We start from the raw sequence: 20588 nt of genomic DNA on the forward strand, positions 1-20588 counted from the left end.
CTTACTTTTCGTGAGCAATTTTGGGTGTCGGGTCCACAAAGGTTTGATTGTAGCCATCGATGGGTGTGTGCTTCAATAGCCAAGGCAACTCGTCGATTCCACTACTGGGCTTGGCAATGGACCGCGAGAAGGTGAAGTTTGAGCAGCCCTACAAAAGATAAACGTTGGTTAATCTTGGCTTAATTCTATTGAAGCACCTTTTCCAGCTTACCTCTGTGGATGTGGGCAGCATTGTCGAGGGCTTGTCAATGGTCATGCTGCCGCCAATAATCCAAAGCACAAAAGCGCAGGCCGTCACCATGCCGGCGGCTGTACCCTTCCAGTTGGCCACGGGAACCATCATGGCTAAAATGAAGCAACCCAGAAGAGGACCGGAGGTCGCCGAGAATACCAGCAGCGAGGACTCGATAACGCCAGAAAGCAGGCCAACTCCAAAGGCGACGCACATTATAATCAGACCGCAAACAACGGTAACAATTTTTATAATTCTCAACTGATGTTTGTCGCTCAGTCCCTTGAATGTGGGTAGCTGCGATATGAAATCCTCCCAGCAAACGGTGGCCAGGGAGTTAAGATTAGAAACCATCATGCTAAAGAAATGCTTAAAGATTAGTCCAGGTATATCTATTAAAGTCAGATCACTTACCAGAGTGCACCGTTGAATAGAGTGGCCATAAAGATGCCCACAAAGCCGGGCAGGAATCCCAGTTGATCCTCCACAAAGAAGGGCAGAATCTCGTCGGGCTTCTTGATATAGCCCTCGGCATAAGGATCACAGTTTATGTACGCGGAGTAAATGACCATGCCCGATAGCCAAGAGAGAGCAAAGAACAGAAACACAATCGGAACATTGCTCAACATTACGCTAAAAAAATAATAATCATTTACAAAATTATGCTCATTTTTATCAAGAATTTTAAATTTTTATCGAAAATGGTACTTTAATTTTGATTTGAATGTATGAAAATAATAGAGAATTGTGTACTTTTGGCTATTTAAAAGATTTTAGATGCAGTTTCAATTTAGATGCATAGATTTTAAAGTTGTCGATGTGTGGTATGTATTTAATTAAACAAGAACTATAGTTCAAGTTGAGTTATTGCAGAGTCAATTTAGAGGTCAAACACTGATCATAACCTAATTGCTCGTCAAAATCAGTTCATGTTTAATAAAGTTATTAGTGATCAAAGGTATACAAAAAAGTATGAAAATAATGGATTATTTTCGAAAATGGATTGGTTTTGCAATAAGAAAAATTAGAGACAGAATCAAATTAGAGGCCAAACTATAATCATATTGAAATAACGCATGAATATACGTTAAGTTTTAATAAAGTTATGACTTTGTAAGAAAATAATTAAAAATGTAAGAAAAAAATGAAGAAATTAGAATTAAACACATTTTAATATTCAAAAACAAATTATTTATATGAAATTATTTATATTGCTATCGATAAATTACAAATAATCGAAAGTGTATTTTTTTTAATTGGTTCGAAATATTTAAGAGTCTTGTTTTACAAAAAAGTAATTCAACCATTAAAGAATGGAAAATTTTGTTTGTTTGTTAAAATGTACACTTAAGTTTAGTTTAATGTTTTCGAAAATTTAGTTAGAGTTTGTAAACTGACCTGCGGACCTCCTTAAGTGACTTGAGGCTGACATAACGTTGCATGAAGTTCTGCTGGCAACCGATCTGCGAGAGGGACATAAACAGTTGTCCCAGCCAAGCGGACGTGGTGTCAACACGCACGGTGAGGTCACCGGTGAAATTCCAGAAGTTTAAGCGGCCTATGGAGGAAAGTGGTAAAGTGGTAAAGTGGTAAAGTGAAAAAGTGAAAAAGATGCTAAATACGTGTTGCATAACGCAGTTGCATGGCATGGCAAACACAGTGTAACGTGGCATGTCATATGGGAATATTCCCAGAGCTCGCTCGACAATTGCTCCAATGACAGGCAACAACTCAAACTCATGTGACAAACGCGCAGAACCGTCAGACATTTATTACTGTCGTCACGCAGCCGCGTCCTGCCACAGCCTCAACCCAGCTAGTTACCGTTGTGTTTGCTGTTGTTCTTCTTGTTGTTGTTGTTGGGAGGCTGCTGTTTTATGCTGTTTTTATCATCATCATTTATGTGCATAATGAGCCGACGCAGCAGACAACAACAACAAGAACAACGGCAAGCTAAAATGGATGCCATTTTAATAGTCATCATTCGTCAGCACAAATATGTATGAAAAAGGCACACACATATGTATATATATATGTGGAATGACATTTGAAAGGACTTGCTAATAAGCTGCCATGATCAATCGGAGCTAATCTCGTACCCGCAACATCATTGATTGCTTACCATTGTCGCGATTCACTTCGTAGACCTTCTTTGGCCCACCACTGGAGATGGTGCCCTGTAGGCAGACGGCAACGGTTACCACCAGAATGGTTATAGTTTGGATGACGTCCGCATTGATGGCTGCCTTGAGACCGCCCTAAAAAACAAATGAAGAATGCTCGTCGTATCAAGCATGTGGAGGAATCTGGGTCGTACTTACCAAAATCGTGAAGAATATGCAGATGATGGACATGCCCGTTATGGACGCCCAATAGGGTATGCCAATGACAGCGGACAGCGCCACGCTGGGCGTGTAGACCGTAATGCCCAGATTGCAGATTTGCCGAACAATATATGTGGCCGAGGCGAGGCAACGTACGGTGCGACTCTTGAATCTGAAATTGAGAAAGTGGATACAGTTGAGCTCAAGCTCGTAGTCATATAAGGTAAGGTAAGGTGCTTAGTGGTTGTCGAGCTCGATTTACAGCATTAATTAGGCAACTGCCTTTGCTTTGGCGTTCATTTATTTACTTTTATTAGCTGCGTTTATTAAAGTTTTAATGGGTTTGCCCTTTTTATGCGAGCGCACTTCTCATTTTCTTGTTTTTTTTTTTATGATTTACTGCAGCTGTAAAATGAGGGCGCTTACAATAAGTGGGCGCGAGCAGGCGTGGCAGCTGCAGCTCATGTTTCCGACGTGCCACAAATTTACGACATCTCAGCAAAAAAAAAAAAAATATAATAATAATAATAATAACAAAAACAAAAATGAGGCTAAGAAGACTGCGCCCTTAAGAACAAAACGCCAGCTAAATTGGCGAGTTCGTAACTCGTTTTGATTGTTTTTATAGTTGTGCCGGGTTTTTACGATGCTCCTTTGCTTCCTTTGCTTTTGCCGGCACATGGTTATAAAAATTTGTGTGTTAATTTGATGCAAAATGCGCGACAAGGCGCCAAGTGGCCCAAGTGGCCCAAATGGCCCACAAGGGCTTCAAGTTTCGCTCGTCTAATGATCGCTTAGTATGCGCTTGAGGTTTGCGTTGTTGTCCACATCACAAGTGGGTCTAGTTTTAACCACAAGTGATGGTCTATTAATAAGTGGGTTGAAGTGTACTTTCAAAATGTCATGTTTCTATGCCTGTTATGTAATTCACTGTTTTTCCTTAAAACACATTCAGTTAAAGCCCTATTATTTGTTCACTCTTCATTGAGTATTTTAGGTCTCTGTTGATAGACTTTTTGACATATAAGGCATTAAATTCAACTGGACATTGAAAATAGTATGCCATAAAAGTATAAAATCGATTGATAAATGCATTTAATAGATGAAAATATATTTCTTAACAAAACTATCTTTTAAAACTATTCTTCATTAACTCTTTTTAAAAGTTTAAAAAGTCAAACTACGAAACTTTTAAATTTGCCTGGATTCGCATTTCATTCTACAGTATATTTTTCATTTTAATTCAACTTTAAAAGACAAGCAAGTTGTGATAATAAAACTTTAATGGATACAACGTAAAGAAGTATTGAAATATAAAATACTCTCAACCAAAGAAACTTTATTCAGACAATAGCAGTAAAAACCGCTTAATTTTTTATGCTTTTACAAATATTAGCCAGGCGTGTTGCAAATATTATTTTGATTTAATGTCAGTGAGATGATCAAAAGGTTTTTATAGATAGAACTGTCAGAAATGAAATGAAATAGTTATAAAAATTGAGGCTTTAATTCTATGCTGCTCTAATAAGTATGCTATAAAATTGATGAGAAAGTGGATCCCAGAACTAGTTTGGGCATGCAAATGCAAGAAACAAGTTAATTTCTAACCACTGTGCCATTGTGTGTGTGACAAATCAGGCAGTTGGGGTGTTAGTGGCCAAATTACAGCTTCACTTGCTGTTCTACACACTTGAGTAGCGACATACCACTTATGCATGAGTCTGTGTGTGTGTGTCTGTGTGTGTGTCTGTGTGCGTGTAAGAAAGCTGACTGCATAATCCACTGTTCATTTGTATCTGTGTGCGTGTGTGTGTTGGCTTTATTGATGGCACACTAAATGATTAATGGCCAAAGACAAATACATATTTATTAGTCTGTGCTGTCATCAAGCCCGGGCATATCTGCATGTTAATGCCAACAAGGTTTACTTCGCTTCAGCTGCTCAATCATTTGAATGATTGGACAGCCCCGCCCCTTTAATGGGTAGCCAGGTGTAGTGCATTGCCAGTTGATGCCAGACGCCAATAAAACTGGCAGTTCACAGCTGAAAGTCGGGTGCATGCATCTAATTGCAGTGATCAAGAAGTTCCCTCAATAACAAATGTTGAAAGGATAAAATAAACCAAGAGGATGTCGCAGTATCAATCAATAACTTTTATCTTTTCCTTTATCTGTGTGTGGTTGAGCATTAAATGCGCTTAATGCACATTATGAATTTCCGTTTGTAAATTCATCGTTATGTTGGGATTAAGCGGCTTACAGTAGTTGACAGCGTGTACCACATGTCGTATGAGTGATATATATATGAGTGTATATTTTAATTATGGCAATGCTGACTCAAAATGACAACAGAGGATGTAAATAGTGTGCTCATTATGCTGCCCAAGTGGTTCAGCATACTCGTAATGCCAATGACCGTGACTTTACTAAAAGACAATTCAGTATGTCAATCGAACAAGGCCAATTTGCGTGGACTAATAACGAGTATGAAACGATGGATGTGTGGCATAAACCACAAATTGCCAAGGCGTGTCAATTGAAAAGCAAAATACAAGAGAGTGTATGAGAAACAAAGAAAGAAAGGGAGAGAGAGAGTAGAGTGAGTATAAAATAGACAAACGTTTATTTAGGCATTTGCACATGCTGTTCTTGTAACGGAAATTGATAAAGAAATGTTATTGCAGCAAATACACACACACACACACACACACACACACACACACACACACACACAACATATTGTGGACATTCTCATACTCATACACGTGTCGTAGACGCTTGCGGTCAATTTTTGTCTGATATGTCAATTTAATATGATTTATGGGATTTATTGTTTCATCGTCTCTTCTTTTGTGTCTTGTTATGTGAGTATGTGAGTGTGTGTGTGTTGTTTTTGTTGTTATTGTTGCTCGCTTGTAGCAATTGTTTCTCATTTAGCCTGTTAACATCGTGTTCATCACAATAAGTGCTCTGCATCAATTCGACTCCCTCTTTTACTTTTCTCTTTTTCTCCCACTCTCCCTCTCTCTCTCTCTCTCACTCTGTTTTCTATGTTTGTGAGTGATGACCCGAGGCTATCACTGTCGATGCCTGCCTGCATGTCAGTTGATTGAACGCTGTATGCCACAGTGGGTGGGCTTTTGTTATATTTTAATTGATTTGCCTTCTAGCTCATTCTCATTTCCCTTCTGTATCGTTCTCGTTCTCTTTCTCATTCTCTGTTTTTCTTGGACTCTATAAATCTTGCTGTATCTGCATTTAATTTTAAATTGCATTGCTGTGTCCATTTAATGCCGTTACGTCGTCTTAACTGAGTCGCGGGCGTTGGTTAATAACTTTAAATTAAATGTAAGTGCCGCAAAGTATGCTATAATTGCAGCAGCGTTGCCTGTGGCACAGATGGCAGAGCGTGAGAGAGAGGGAGAGGGAGGATTCATGCAATTACCAGCAAGGCCACAAGGACGACCACCCATCGCTTCGACAGCGTCAATGACCAGCTAACCTTTTAACGGCAACTGCAATGGCAACCGGCAATGGCAACGGCAACTCTACAGACAACGTTTATTGCAAGGCTACGCACGATGCACCACTTGCCCCACTTGCCCCACTTACCCCACTTGGCCCACTTTGCGGCCGTTTATTGAATGCATTACCACACGCTGTGTTGTGCATTTTGGGTGGAGAAACCGCTTAAGACTGTCTTAGCTGCTTGACGCATTCGCAATTTGCTTGGCCTGGTCACATAATTTATCAATATGGGCGATAAGCCAGTTCGGCTATGAACAAAAGCATAATTTAGGGACCAAATTTAATATAGTGGACAGAGATAAGAGGAGAATAATGCCAATCTAATCGCTGCTTTGGGAGCTCGGACTTGCCTTGGTCCATTGCGTCGAGTTAATTTTATAATCAAAGGCGACTCGGCTGCCATTTGGGAGAGGCCTTTTGATTGGATTAAATGCTTCGCATAAATAAACCTAATCGGCAACGAGTTGTTAGTGCTCTGGGTGTTAAAATGTACTCATATGTGTCGAGGATGCGAGCACCTTAAAACGTGTTGCTGCCAAACAACTTTGTTGTTTGTTGTGCTTGAATTGCAAATTGTGTTGCCATCATGCCAAGAATATCTTTATTTATGCGTTCATGTTAGCTCTTTATTTTGAGTTTTTTTTCTCTCTCGCTCTTTTACGACCAGGCTAACCATCTTTGATGATGTCTGACGTGTGTCAGGCACTTTGGCCGGTCCTTGTACTCGTAAATATTCAAGCGGAATTTAAATGCACTCACCTACTCACTGGCGACTGGTATTTTTGGTACTTTTTGCTGTTGTTGTTGTTGTTGTTAAGTGCTAAAAAGTGTCTTATTGATCCGCAGCCAAAACAAGCGTCAAATTCATTTATTTACTGCTCCTATGTGTAATTGTCTCGAATTGAACTTATTCGAGGACTCATTCATTTGGCATTGCTACCACACAGTTGGCACTTGGTGTGTCAGAAACTCTGCTATCTTTCGGACCGAACAACTTGACCATTGAACCACACCAAGGGCAAATTGCCAAATACTAGTACAACGAAATTCGTTGGCTACCATTCTCGGCCAGCAAATGTTCGCTTTGCAGCACTCGAGCTGGAGCTCAAGAGGCATGAGGCATGAGACAGAAGGCAGAAGGCATGAAGCAAAGGCCATGTGCTGAGTGGCAGACGTCACTTAGGACAGGCTGCTGACAAGTCTTGAAAGTCGAAGCCTTGCGTGTGTGTGCGAGTGTGTGTGTGTTTGTCTTGGCTACTTCCCAGCAGGAAATATGTGCATGCAATAACACATTACTATATTAAATTGAAGAATTATTCAGAGTATAACACAGGGGACTTTGCCTGAGGTTGTTGTGATGCAATTTAATGGAACAACGGTCGAATTTCAATTCCCAAAAATAATTTTGTATAAATTATATTAAGAATTGGGAAACAAAAATAAGAGAATATAAATTCAAAAAGTTTTATTTAGGTAACCTAAATGTGAAATAATGTAATCAGAAATTTTAAATTGTAAAATTAAAATTTGAAAAATTTTTAAAATGATTAAAATGATTTCAGATATGCGTTTTGCTTTCTGCACAATGCGTTTTAGCAAGCTTATGTAATCAAGTGATTTTCTGAGGATTTTGAACGTAAAATATGTAAACTTTCAAAAAAATATTCACAGGGGTCAATTCGAAACTGCTAATCATAAAAAAAGTTTTCGATTCGATTTGTGAACCTTTTTCTATAACCCCTTGCTTACATTAAAAATAAATCATTTCATTTTTAAAAGATTTTTTGCCATTTCCTGGTTTTTATTTCAACTAAAAAAATTGTTGAAGTAAGAAATTGTATACTACTTTTGGTATTATTTTGTAAGACACAAATTCTGTTTTCCATGTAGTTTACCCTGATGACTTACAGAAAATTCATGTATTTATTTGGCTTATCACATTTGAGGCAGATGCGCTGGTTTTTGTTTTTGCATGTTTCGCTCGTTGACTGACTGGGTGATTGGGCGTCGGGGTGACGGGGTGACGAGATTTCGGGGTGTTGGGCTGACAGTCAATGTGAACTGTTACAGGATGCTGGGATGATGGTCTGACAGCAACAACACGCGCTATTTATAAACATTATGACACAAACGAATTGTCATACAATTTGTCAACACAACAGCAAACACAAGTGTGTCAGTATGTGAGAGGGTTCTTTGTTTTTTTTACTTTGTGAATTTAGCTGGCTTCTTGGGGCTTATACCCTACGAAGTAGACATCTTAATCTTTGACTTGGCATTTCTAATCATTTATCCATTTGAGAATATTATTTTTAAGAACTGTTGGGCTAAATCTAAATAGGATTGAGTTAATTGTAATTGAATTGTTACTTCACATTTTTTATAGGGTATCTGTGAGCTTTTCAGCTTTGCTTTTATTAACTTGACTGGTTTTGCATTGTCATAGTATGTCATGAAAGTCTTTGTCCTTTCTCATCTCTCATCTCCTATGTTTGTTATTGTTTTTGCCTTTTTCGCCTTCACTTATCGACTGAAGCGACTCGTCCTTTTCCCTTTTATTCTCCCAGCCGCTTTTGCCGATTTTGATGAAGTTGTATGCATAAACATGTCGCGGGGCGTCAGTTGCGTTGACAAGCGACAATGAGGCTTCAAATTTGTAACAACTTTTTGTTGTCCGGGCAACATCTTGTATTTGTCGTGCTGCTCTAGTCCTTTACAGCCCTTTTGGGGTTGTCTTGAATGTCATTTGGTTGTCATCAAACTAAATCGCACATAAAATTACCCATGTGTCTGGAATGTTCGTATGGGACTTGGCTAATCGTAGTAAACACAATGTTGCTAACTAAGATTGATGGCCCAAATATATGAGTCAGTCGAGCAAACTACGCGTAATCTTTTTGTATAATTAGCTCAAGTGCATGTCATGGCAATGATTGTATTGTCTGATTACCGTATGTATATGTCTTTTAAAGTGAATATATTCGTTAGAGAATTCAATGGAACTCCAGTAACTAACTCAAATTTGTTGACAGCAATCAATCATTTTGCAGCTTGTGCAACATTTGAATAAATTCTTAATTCCATACAGATTTGGCCCAACATCTTGGACTGCCTTGGCCTGGGCTACTGCCAATTAAATTTGAATTAATTTGAGTTATGCTCAAGTCTTCACTGCTTTTTCCCCTGTCCCTGCCAACCTGCGAAGTGTTGTGTCAGTTTTTGCAATTAATTGAATTTTGTTGTCGAAACTGCAAACATTTGATAACAAATTAGTTTACTAATTTCAATCTTAAAAAACAATTAGGCTGCTCGGCGATAAGGCGACCGGACGAACGGCGACAACTTGCGACAGTCAAGACTCGACTTGGGCGACGGGAATGAAAATCGGAGTTGGAGTCGGAGTAGAAGTCGAAGTCAAAGTCTCGGTGTTTGTTTCGCGTGTTCTGGGCAAGGAAAGGACAAGTATATAGATTATTTGGTGTGCCTTTGGTTGGACACTTGCTGTTCATTTTTGGTTTTTTATTTTGCTAAATGTTATTCAAATTTATTTAGCAACAAGACAACGACTCGCAGCCTGTCGTTCTCATCCCTATTCCCACTCTCAACTCTGTTCTTCTGCTCGTCCTTTGCTGGTCTGTTTAGTCTCATTTGGTCTCTTCTTAATGAAGAATAAAATTGTGCGGGATCTCGGCGATAAGGGGTGTCATTGTATCTTTGAGGTGGGCGTGGGCATGGGCGTGTCTCTCGACGCATTTGTGAAATTAAAATGAATGTTGAAATAACAATTTTCATGTTGTCGCTTTGTGCTAATTGAATGTTGTCTTTCCCATACTCATTTGACATTCTTATTCTCATTCTCATTCTTTTGCTTTTTAGGAGCTGAGTTGGGGACTCACCTGAGATCGATGTACTGATAAACAGAGGTGATGCCCAGGTTGAAATAGACGGGCACAAACATGAAGCAGACAATCGGATACGCACTCATCATGCCATATACGATCTCCCACATGGCCGAGCCGCGATAATAAAGTTCACTGGGATACCCTTTAATTAAAACAAACGCATGTTAATGAAAACTTCTGTTATATATTTTACAGATTTACTGATTTAAACTTACCCAACACCGAACGTACGCCGAGTGTGCCACGTGCTATGGAAATCATAACTGCCACAATGGATACACCGCCGGTGGCAAAGACATAATCCGCCTTGCTCTGTTGCTTTTTCTTGCCAAATATGCGGGTCCAGAGTGGTCCCAAGACGGTAAGCGCTATAAATGCCACAAACATGAAGTAATCCCAACCCAGAGTGCTCAAATCCTTGGCCATCGTGCTACAAAAAGATACCAAAGAACCAAAAATGCTAAAATCAAATACCAAGTTGGTCAAAAACAACTTTTCAGCGGCCAAACTGGTGGAGCCGAGTGGAGAGCCCTCCACTTGGTAGAGGGTGGTTTATTGTCAAAACGTTTTCTACCACAGTTGAACATGTGCATATTAGTCACGCTTGGAGCACATAATGCCACCAACCCAATCCCACTCCCTCTCCCTCTCTATCGCGACACTGAAACTTTGACTATATTGTTGCATATCCGCAGGCGCGTGGACAGTTTCTGTGGTGTCCCAAAGTCCCAACGTCCTGCCACCCGCACATCATAACCCGTGCAACCAGCCAACCAAAGGCAGAGACGGAGACAGAGACAGAGATAGAGTGTGTGTGAGTCTGGGCCAAATGAGTTAAAACAAAGCAAAATGTTGCGCGTTACAAAATTTATGGACTGTGTCCTTTGCTCGCACCGCTGACATTTGTATGCAAGCCAGGCAGACAACGGAGCCTTGCTCTCTTCTTTTACCTATGAAGTGTTGTATGAACACTGAGAAAAATGTTCTAAAATCAAGATTCTGGTCTCTAATCTATGACTTTTGGTCTAAGAAATGCGTCGAGAACATAAAACTCTTAAAATAAGAAAACACATTTCAGTTTTAAGATTAAGACCAAAAAATTATTTTAAGAATACATTTTTTTACTATAAGAATAAATACTCTTAAATTTAAGTAAAAAAAAAAATGAAAAAATTGTTTTAAATTTATAGTTTTTTACTGATGTTTTAATTTTATGTTCATATTCATTTTATTATGTCTTGGTAATTTTATTAATGTTATTTTACCAATTTTTCTTTCTTATGAAATAGTACTTATTTATACTTTATTAACAATTAAAGATTTTTATTCTTTTATTAACAACTTCAATTTTCTAGATCAATATTCTTAGTGTAATTAATATGGTCTTAAAATGGTCTTATTTTAAGAACAAAATATGTAAAATAAATGTTCTTGATTTTAGAAGTCGATCTTCTTTTTCAGTGTACACATAGTACATATACATTTATGTAGGTGTTAGTATATGTGCGCGTGTGTGTGTGTGGACTTAACTACAACAAGTTGGTAGTGGTTCACAAAGCGCGCAGCTTATGTGCAGATTTGGGTTGCAACTTTGTGTTTTTACTTGTACTTGAAGTCTTGGTAAAGCCAACTGTTGATCTGCTTGTGCGAGCAGTAACAAAAATATTATAGTGTAGCTTACAACACACATAAAACTCTTAGAATTTCTTTATCTAACAATTCTAATATGCACAAGAAGAAGTCTATAAAAATGTCTTTTACGTAGCTGAAAAACATTTGATCACGAAAAAAAAGAATAGATAAATTTCTTCACAGACTGCTTTGATAAGATTGTCTGTAAAACTTTGTAGATAATACTCTTGAGAGTATAAATATTTGACACAAAATTTGAGAATAATAATAAGAAAGTTGCATGTCTGTAGAATTCTTTCACATTTTATGTCTAAAATATTTATGCAGATTTGTATATGGAGATAAAAACATATACGTATTTTGAACTCTATAAATGTTTAAAATTTTACTAAATCAAGCTATTTTATTTCATGAAAATATGTCTGTTTTTGATATATGTATTTCTTACGCGTAGTTAAACATTTTTTTTTTATTGGTTGTTGCTCTTTATGAATTCAATCTTTAAACTTTTAATTTAATAGAAAGTTAACCAATTTTTTCAGCTGACTTGATTTATGTTGTAGATTTTCTTTTAAAATTCTTAATTTATAAGGTTTTTCTCAATGACTGACAATAGCATTGTATTTGTTTGACTTTATCACTGACAAGCCTTTATATATTGACTTTGTTTAGAAATGTTATCTTCAATTACGCATACGCTCTATGAAATTGCAAATTTAATTTGTTGTTGAGTCATTCGATCATCATCATCAGCATCAGCATCGTTAACTGTTTTATGTTATGTCCAACTAATTGGCACATTTACCATATACATACATGTATGAGGGTTGTATGTGTGTCTGTCATTTGCCATGCTTTAAGCTTTTATCTGACACTCTGTCTGGCTTTTGTTTTGCCTTTTCCTAACACAAACTATTAGTCATGTTTTTTCAGTATTGTTTTTCTATAGCTTTTTTTTGTTTTTGTTTTATTTTAGGTAGAGTCACATTTAAACTGCACAGCTGCTAAGAGCTGACAGCTGACCGGTCAGACTGTCCGCTTTTTCTTGGCAATGTGATAAACAGAGAAGCCAACAGGAGTAACCTGTGGGCCAACAAAGGTCGTCCCATTGTGTGTGTGAACTTGTGCGAAAAATGTTATTTTCTGCTTGCTGAGCTTAAGCAAATTATCCGTGTTGCGAGCGCTTTGTTAGCTTCTCTGCTGCAGTTGCAGCATGTGGGGTAGATTTTATTGGAGTCTGGATTAAAGACCGCATTGTTGAAAAAAAGTCAGGCACAATGCCGCAGACAGTATTTCCAATAGATGACAACGACAATTTGCACACATTTCCATCAAGTATATAAAATGGTGCCAAAACTTAGCCACATGTATGCATAAGTTAGTAGGTCGACCCGTTGTCAGTCTCCCGGCTCTAGACTTGAGTCTACAGCCTGACTTCGAAGAGGTGCTGTCGACACTTGAAAGTTTCACATGGCACATAATAAAAGTGTCGCTCAAGTAGCCCATGGAAGATGGGAGTCATGTTGCAGCCGGAAAGGATACGGCGCTTACATCATCCCAGCTCGCCCATTTCCTTCACTTCCGCCCAAGTTCACGTATGCCCGATTCCCCCGTGACACTTGCAGTTAATATTCATGCACTTTTGGCACAGCTTGAAAAATTATACAAAACTTGGCGACATGTGTGATATAAGATGACGAAGGAGTCGCCGATGCCAAGGATCATAAATTATAAAGCAGCTTGTAGCGGCAGTCACAGCAGCAGCAGCAGCGGCAAACAAAAAAACATCCACTGCGAATTCTTGATACGTATACGACGAGTATATCGTGGATCCTGGCGGAGATGAAAGATGGCGTCTGTCTGTGTGTGCGTCTGAAACTGACAGCCACAATGGAAAGTTATTAAAAACCGGAAGCCTGTGTAAACGGAAGGACAGCCTGTGAGAGGGGGCAAGAAAGCAAGGTGAAGGGAATCGCATAAACAAAATTTATGCCACTCATGAAATATTCAGCATGCGTGACAGTAGCTCCAAAAGCAGCTGGATAATGCGCCAAAAATTCTTGTCCAATGAAAATATCAAAAACACATTTGCAAAGATGCCACTTAATTTGCCATTGATGGCCGCTTCAGCCACGCCCCCTGTCTATCTATTTATTTCTCATTTAATATATATACATTTTTTTTTCTCTTTCGTGTTGGCCATTTGCTTGTGCCCTGTTTCCGCCTCTGTTCTTGCCCACTGACAAATTGAAAATGTAATTTAGCCAAAGTGCAGCATTGCGTTGCATACTTTTGTGCGCCGCCACTGCCACGCCCTGCTCCGCCTCCAGTCCGCGTCTGTCTTGGCCAATGTCCAAGCAGGCCAAAGGACAGCAGAAGTCGCCGTCTCATGGCGATGGCTTAAAGTGCCCGCCATGACGCAAAACGTATGAAAAACTATGCACTTTTTCACCTTTTCCTTGCACACACTCACACACACACACACACACACACAAACACACTCACACACACACATGCAGTGGCAAGCAGGAGTTGCATGTTTAATGCATGATTTTGCATTTTTTGTCGCATGGAAAGTAGTGTAACCGTAAGAAGTGACCAGCTTGGCCCTTTTGGCCCTATTGGACAGTCATCACCTTGATCAATTTTTATGACTTGCACTGAGTAATTATGGTAATTGTCTTGTTAGCTCTACCTCGGGGTGTGGCCCAATCGATGGCGCATTTATTTCAGCTCTTATATATTTAAATGCACTAATGGAAAGATTACCTGCAGCGCGAATTATTTTTTTTTTAACCAATTCAAGCAAGCTAAGTTTGAAGCCACACTTAAAGGTCGAAATAATAGTTAGATAATAAACACATTAGACGGAAAAGCTAAAAGTACAGTGAAATTAAATGCAAAGAAAGACAGCATATCTGAGATATTCCACAAACCACATAATGGAATTCAAATTAAGAAGGAAGCAGATGACTTTATAGTTAAAATGCGTTGGTAAAACAAAACGTAATAAATTATTTGATAACTAATGATAATAATTACTTGTAAGTAATTTTATAAATATCTGACTGTAATCATTATATTTGAGGGAAGATTTAAATATTAATATTAATTATTATTTAAATATTAATTCATTATTTATGATTTTCATTTTTATTGCTTACGGGTAGGACTTTATCCCAATATTGCTACATTTATATATAAAAGAGAACACAAAGGAATCAGCGAAGTAAAAAAAGAATGGATTGGAAATTATTGCTCAAGTAATATTTTTATTAACTTCGCGATTAATAAAGTAAAATAAGTCGAAGATAATGAACAATTTTCAATAACACTTTCGCATTCTTTCATAAGGACATGCAATAATATTGTAATATAGTCCTACCCGTCAGACAAAAATTTAAAGTGATTTTTATTTGAATACAATAATTATTATTATTTGAATTATTAATTATTATGCAAAGGTTTCTTTGAAACGATCATTACGGTGAAATTCTATTTCGTTTTCCTTTTTTTGTCGTTGATTTATTGGATTAAAAAAATAAAAATAATTATTAGGTAGTCGTCCTCAGAGATCTCTTTAAGAGTACGTTAGGGTACAGCTCTTCGAAGTAGACATAAGTGGAGTATATGAGTGTGAATAAATTACTTGCCAAGCTATTTGTGGCAAGTACTAAAATCACACATAACTTTGAATGTTTACGACAAGTGGTTATGATGAAGTAGCCCTATTTGGTTGGATGGGTTATAATACACATAGCATACATTGTGTGCGAATTATGAGGTACTTGACGGTACTATGTGACCCCGATTTCATGGCCGGGATGCAACAAAGTTGTCTTAATGTATGCATTTCATTACAGTGCATAAAACTTTTAACGCTCGTTGCATTTGCAAGTGCGTTCGGTTAATTAAAGGAGCGTGGCAAGTTTGGAGATTGCAACAGATTTTACCAATCAAAAATGCAATGTAAATGTGGCAAAAACTTGTTCATGACGGCTTGCAGTTTCCCCTCAAGGTGGGAAAGAGGGGGAAGTGAAGTGAAGGGGTTCCTCAAAGTTGTCTTCATACAGATCCTTTGCAGAACTTCAAGTTAATGTGCTTGCAATCGCGTTTGTCAGTTTTCTCGCAAACTGTCGCCTTTCATTTAGGTTCGCTTGGCCATACTCCTTAACCCCCCCACCAACACCACCACCCCCAAAGTGCGTAGCAAGTGCAGTTAAGTCAAGTGGCTGCAAGTTATTTCTGTTTCGGTTGCTGTTTGTGCTGCTTCTGCTGCTTCTGCTGCTTTTTACAGGGAACTTTCATCGGTTTTTGTTCTTCATTTTTGCCGCACGGCTGCTAAAAGTTGTTAAACACAAAACTTTGCCACTTAATACCAGTTCGAGTAATGAAATACGAGTCAGCTAACCTCACCTCCCTTCAGTAACCTCCTTCTCTACCCATTGGTTCCCCTCTCTGGTCCTCAGCCAGCAAATTGAAGTTGAAGTATGCGGTTTACAAAAGTTCTGGCAACATGCAACTGTTTCTAGTTTCTGTTGTTTCTCTTTCTCCCCCTGTTTTTGCAATTGCTTCGTCCCTCATTGCATTGGGCAATTGCTTATTTTGTTCTGTTGCATTCTTCTATTGGGGTTTTGCTTTGGCTTTGGCATTTGCTTTTAACCGCTTAACGCTTTACACATGTTGGCCCTTTTGAATGCCAACGCGTTGCTTTTTGCAAAGACTTTTCCTTCGATTTCATTTTGACCACGTTCGGTCGACTGCCTAATGAGAAAAGTCATTGGTGGGCGTTGTTACCACGCCCCAAGTGTGGTTTTCGGCTGACTTTGTTTTGGCATTCGCCTTGCATTTCTCGCCGTCAAAGTCATTTATCAAAGCGAACCAAAATAAATGCTTCAGTTGCCGCTTATTTATCGTTCTTTGCTTGTAGTTGTTGTGAAACCTCAAGAATAATGCCAATTTTTCAACTGACTGTGATGGGGTTAAAGTTTCAATTACGTCTCATTTCTCAGCCCAAGACACAGTCAAAGGGACTTGGAATGGTTCTCGAATAGCCTTCAGTTTGGCATGACTTGCTCTCTGAGAGTGTCTTCAGTTTCCTTTTCTGCATTCAGACTATTCATAATTTGCTACGACGCATTTCATAATTTATTTGCAGCATGACTTTTCAAAAGTGAATTTCCAAAAGTTTTCAAAAGTGAATGACAATTGCAATTGTTTGCTTGCTTTTCAAATTGTCGCTGCCTGTTCCCTTGCTCGACTCACTGTCACAGTGTCAAAGAAAAGTTAACTTACACAAGTTGTTCTGTCAAATAATTAGGCAGCTGCGCCGCTTAAGCAATTTGCGGAACACACTGGCCGTTGAAAAGTATGCTACGCAAATAACGCTCTGAGACAGTGAGAGAGAGAGAGAGAGAGACTCAGGGCAACCACATGCTGTTAATTTGATCAACATGGTCCTGGGCTGGCAAGACTTCATCCTGGCAATTTAGTGGTCAACGGAGTTATTTTTCGCATCCCGACTCCGACTCCGGCTCTCTCTATGGAGTTTGTTGCCAGCATGCACAACTAATTTCACGTTGTCGCCACACTCACGTCCCTTGGTCCGGTCTCCGGATGCTCCACCCTGCACTCGACACCACTGGAGGATGCTTCTCAGCTTGCACTGTCGCTCCTGTAGAGGTGGCACTTTTGTTGGGATTGCTTTCCCACAGCTATTTTCCCTTTTTTTTCATCTTCATCTTTATTCTCATTTTGTTTTTTTTGCAACTGCACTTTGCTTTAACAAAGTTTTCATTACGCGTGCTGTGCAACGTCCTTTTAACCGCTCTCCAGGCATCTCCTCCAACTCAGTTCTCCGCTTTCACCTGCTGGGCAGACAATGAACTGCGGTTTTGTGCTTGAGTTTCCGTTCCTCTGCGCACATTTCACAAATAATTAGGTTAGTTAGTCCAGCGCGTTGAGTGCTCCGACAATGGCGACGACAGTTTTCCATATTAGGCATATTAACGCGCTTAGTGGTTGCCTGGCTGGCCACTTGTGGCTCACAAACATTAAATTACAGCCAAGGATATATTCTATTTTAAAGTCCTGGTCAGTCTAAACGTGATTCTCCAGTGTAAACTGCATGTTCTGCACGTCGAGTATTGAATGGCGAAAGCTTTTAATTTCCCAATAGACCAAAATCTATAAAGTGACCTCGTCCTGGCAAGTGGCACTGTTTTCTGTATATTCTGATTAAATTATTCATCTTACTCAGACTTTTTAATTACATTCTTAATTTATCTGTAGACTGATTTTCAACAATTTCTTAAAAAAAATTATAAAATATTTATCGTTGAACTAATAAAAAGTTTTGTAAATTAGTAATAGGTTGTTAAGAAATACAAATCAACCGAGAACCAATTTAAAAGCAATACATTTTTGGTTGCTGTACGGTTGGCTTACATTTCTGGAACTCCACTAAAATTTTTATTCAGACCTGTTCCAGTTTTCACTCCCACTTTTATAGGGTTGCTTAGTACTTAAGCATTATATATTTTCACTTTATCAGACTTGAATTCACCAACTTAAAGTGAATTTAATAGGCAAAATATTTCCGGAATGAAATCAGAACAGGTTAAAGATTTTCACTTACGAAAAATTTAGCAGAAAGCTGTCTTATCTTAAATCTATGTAAAGATTTAGCTTTAATCATCTGAAAACAATCTGCTTTTGAACAGGGTATCTCTTGGTATCATCATCCAATTCATTATTTATTTTTCCAATTTAATTATGTTAACTAAGCAAATGTTTTTTTTGGCGCCTGCAATATTAATAAATTAACCGCAAATTGAACGTTGGCTATTAAAAACGGGGCTTTTCACCGCAAACGATGACCGCATATTGAATCTTTTTTGGAATTTTTTAGTATCACTGGTTGGCCATAAATTTGCATTCAAGTGTCCAGCCAAGGGCTAAGCAAACTATAATTTGTCTTGTATTTCATGTGACACAACAGAGGACACTAATCATCGTTTAAAAAGCTGTCACTTGACACAAGCACAAAGAAGGCGGGAGAGACAGAGAAAGAGATAGAGTAAGGACAGCACAACTGTTGAACCTCCTCTCGCCATCCACCTGCCCAATTCAGTGGCAGTTTTCGTATCTCTGCTGACTAATTGAACTAATGAAATGTTTTGTCCTGCAAGCAGCACAGCTCGTTTGTCCAGCTTATTGTATTTTCTGTGTCTGAGTGTGTGTCTGTGTCTGTGTCTGTGTGTGTGTGTGTGTGTGCGTCAGCTCAAATTAAAAACCTCTTTTGGCCTCTTTGTTTGCACAAGTGCTGCTGGTAATAAATTAAACTTGCTATATTTTGTCACCATGGAATTGCTTTAAATGGATATTTATGGTTGCTCCTCGTTGCCTTCTCCCGACAGGTGCGTGTGTCCTTTTGTTTCAGCTATTTAATTTCTGATTCCCTTTATGGACAGGTTTATTTGGGTATATCCATCTGCAATATTTGTCTGTCAACAATTTAAGCAATTTAAGATCAGGCGCATGAATTTTCATTGATGCTGCTTTAGATGCAATTTCCTTTGATGCAGATTTGCTATTAATTTACCTGTTAAATGTCGCTTGTCGCTTGTTGCTGGCTCTCTACTAGATTTTCAATTAACTTTTATGGGGCACTGGGCATACTGAATGAACAATGTTAGCCGCTGCCAAGACCGGTTATTAAAACTTTAATTCACTTAGCTTGATAAAAAATTAGTTGGCTCAACGTTTTTCGTGTCATCTGCTCTCTTGGCCAATATGCAGATCCTGCAGTTCCCTTCCTTTAACTTCCCTCCTCTGCTCTGTTGTTTGCCAAGATAAGCGACACAATTTCTATGCAGCCTCGACAGGTAAAAAAGGCAAGTCAGCCATGTGGCGGTGACTCCCCTTAATGCCACTGTGTCACACTGTCACACTGCCACACTGCCACACAGCATCAGAGAGTGCCCTTTTTGGCTGCATGTGGCAGCTGCACAAATTGTTTGCTGCCAGCGAAAAGTTTGCAGGCAACAATGTAATTTATTTAAGTCTTCTCTTTTACTTTATTTTATTCCTGTTTTTGGCTGCTGCTGAAATTGGCAACAGTTGCCCAACAGCAGTTGCCACGCCCCCTCGCCCTCTCCCTTCCCTTCTATACGCCATTTTGTTGTAGATTTCATTTGAATTTATGCTAAATTGTCAACTTAAAAATGCGTGTTATCCTTTTGGACTGTTGCCTGTTGTTGTTGTTGTTGTTGTTGTTTTTGCTCGACTCTCTCGTTGCTTGTTTTGGGGGCGTGTTTAGGGGCTTAAGAGTTTCGCGATTTTCCTGTTGTCTGTAGCTAAAGCTGGGCATTGGCGCTCGAATTATAATTTCAAATGATTGTACAAATTATTTGCGTACAATCAGCTGTAATTAGCATATTTAATTATATTTGGCATAAATATTCATGAGACGCAAATTGCATTTAACAGTTGGCAAAGTGTTGACAACTTGAGGACCAACAATTACTTTGGCTTGAAACTGCGGCTAATGATAAGTTTATAAGCCCAAAAGTGAAGCTAGACGAACAGTCTGTTGTCTTTTCCCCGATTGCTTAATTAATTCATGAATGGTTTGATTGATTGATTGAGCAATTGATTGATTGTTGCAAGCATTAACAACGGCAATTACATCGAAACATTTAAAAGTTGACAAATGCTGGCAGATAAACAAACAAACAAATATAACAGATAAACATTAAATAAATAAACATTATCAATATGCAATTAATGTTATGAAAGAGTTATTTACATATGTCCCGCCCACTGCCCCGCCCCTTTCATTTATTGACAGTAAAAAGCGTGCAATTAGCAATATGCACTTCAATTTGAATGCCACTTCAGGTGGCAGTTTACATTAATAAGCCATCATAACGCCTACGCACATGCAACCACAAAAACACAAGCACAGCG

At 38.6% G+C, this 20588-nt stretch overlaps 1 protein-coding gene across 3 annotated transcripts in view; it reads right to left on the reverse strand.

Moving 5' to 3' along the window:
* The window catches only part of LOC117790514 (sodium-coupled monocarboxylate transporter 1), a 38700-nt gene that overhangs the window by 878 nt on the left and 17234 nt on the right, over positions 1-20588 (reverse strand). For all 3 annotated transcript variants that reach the window (XM_034629977.1, XM_034629976.1, XM_034629978.1), the window contains 8 exons: positions 10202-10416; positions 9981-10128; positions 2554-2728; positions 2355-2490; positions 1631-1790; positions 647-865; positions 212-590; positions 6-148 (listed from right to left, as the gene is read on the reverse strand). In XM_034629977.1, the coding sequence (XP_034485868.1) occupies positions 6-148; positions 212-590; positions 647-865; positions 1631-1790; positions 2355-2490; positions 2554-2728; positions 9981-10128; positions 10202-10412 (1571 nt within the window). In that variant the 5' untranslated portion in view covers positions 10413-10416. The remainder of the gene's footprint in view (positions 1-5; positions 149-211; positions 591-646; positions 866-1630; positions 1791-2354; positions 2491-2553; positions 2729-9980; positions 10129-10201; positions 10417-20588) is intronic.

The sequence above is a fragment of the Drosophila innubila genome (assembly GCF_004354385.1).
Source record: "Drosophila innubila isolate TH190305 chromosome 3R unlocalized genomic scaffold, UK_Dinn_1.0 2_E_3R, whole genome shotgun sequence".
Taxonomy (NCBI): domain Eukaryota; kingdom Metazoa; phylum Arthropoda; class Insecta; order Diptera; family Drosophilidae; genus Drosophila; species Drosophila innubila.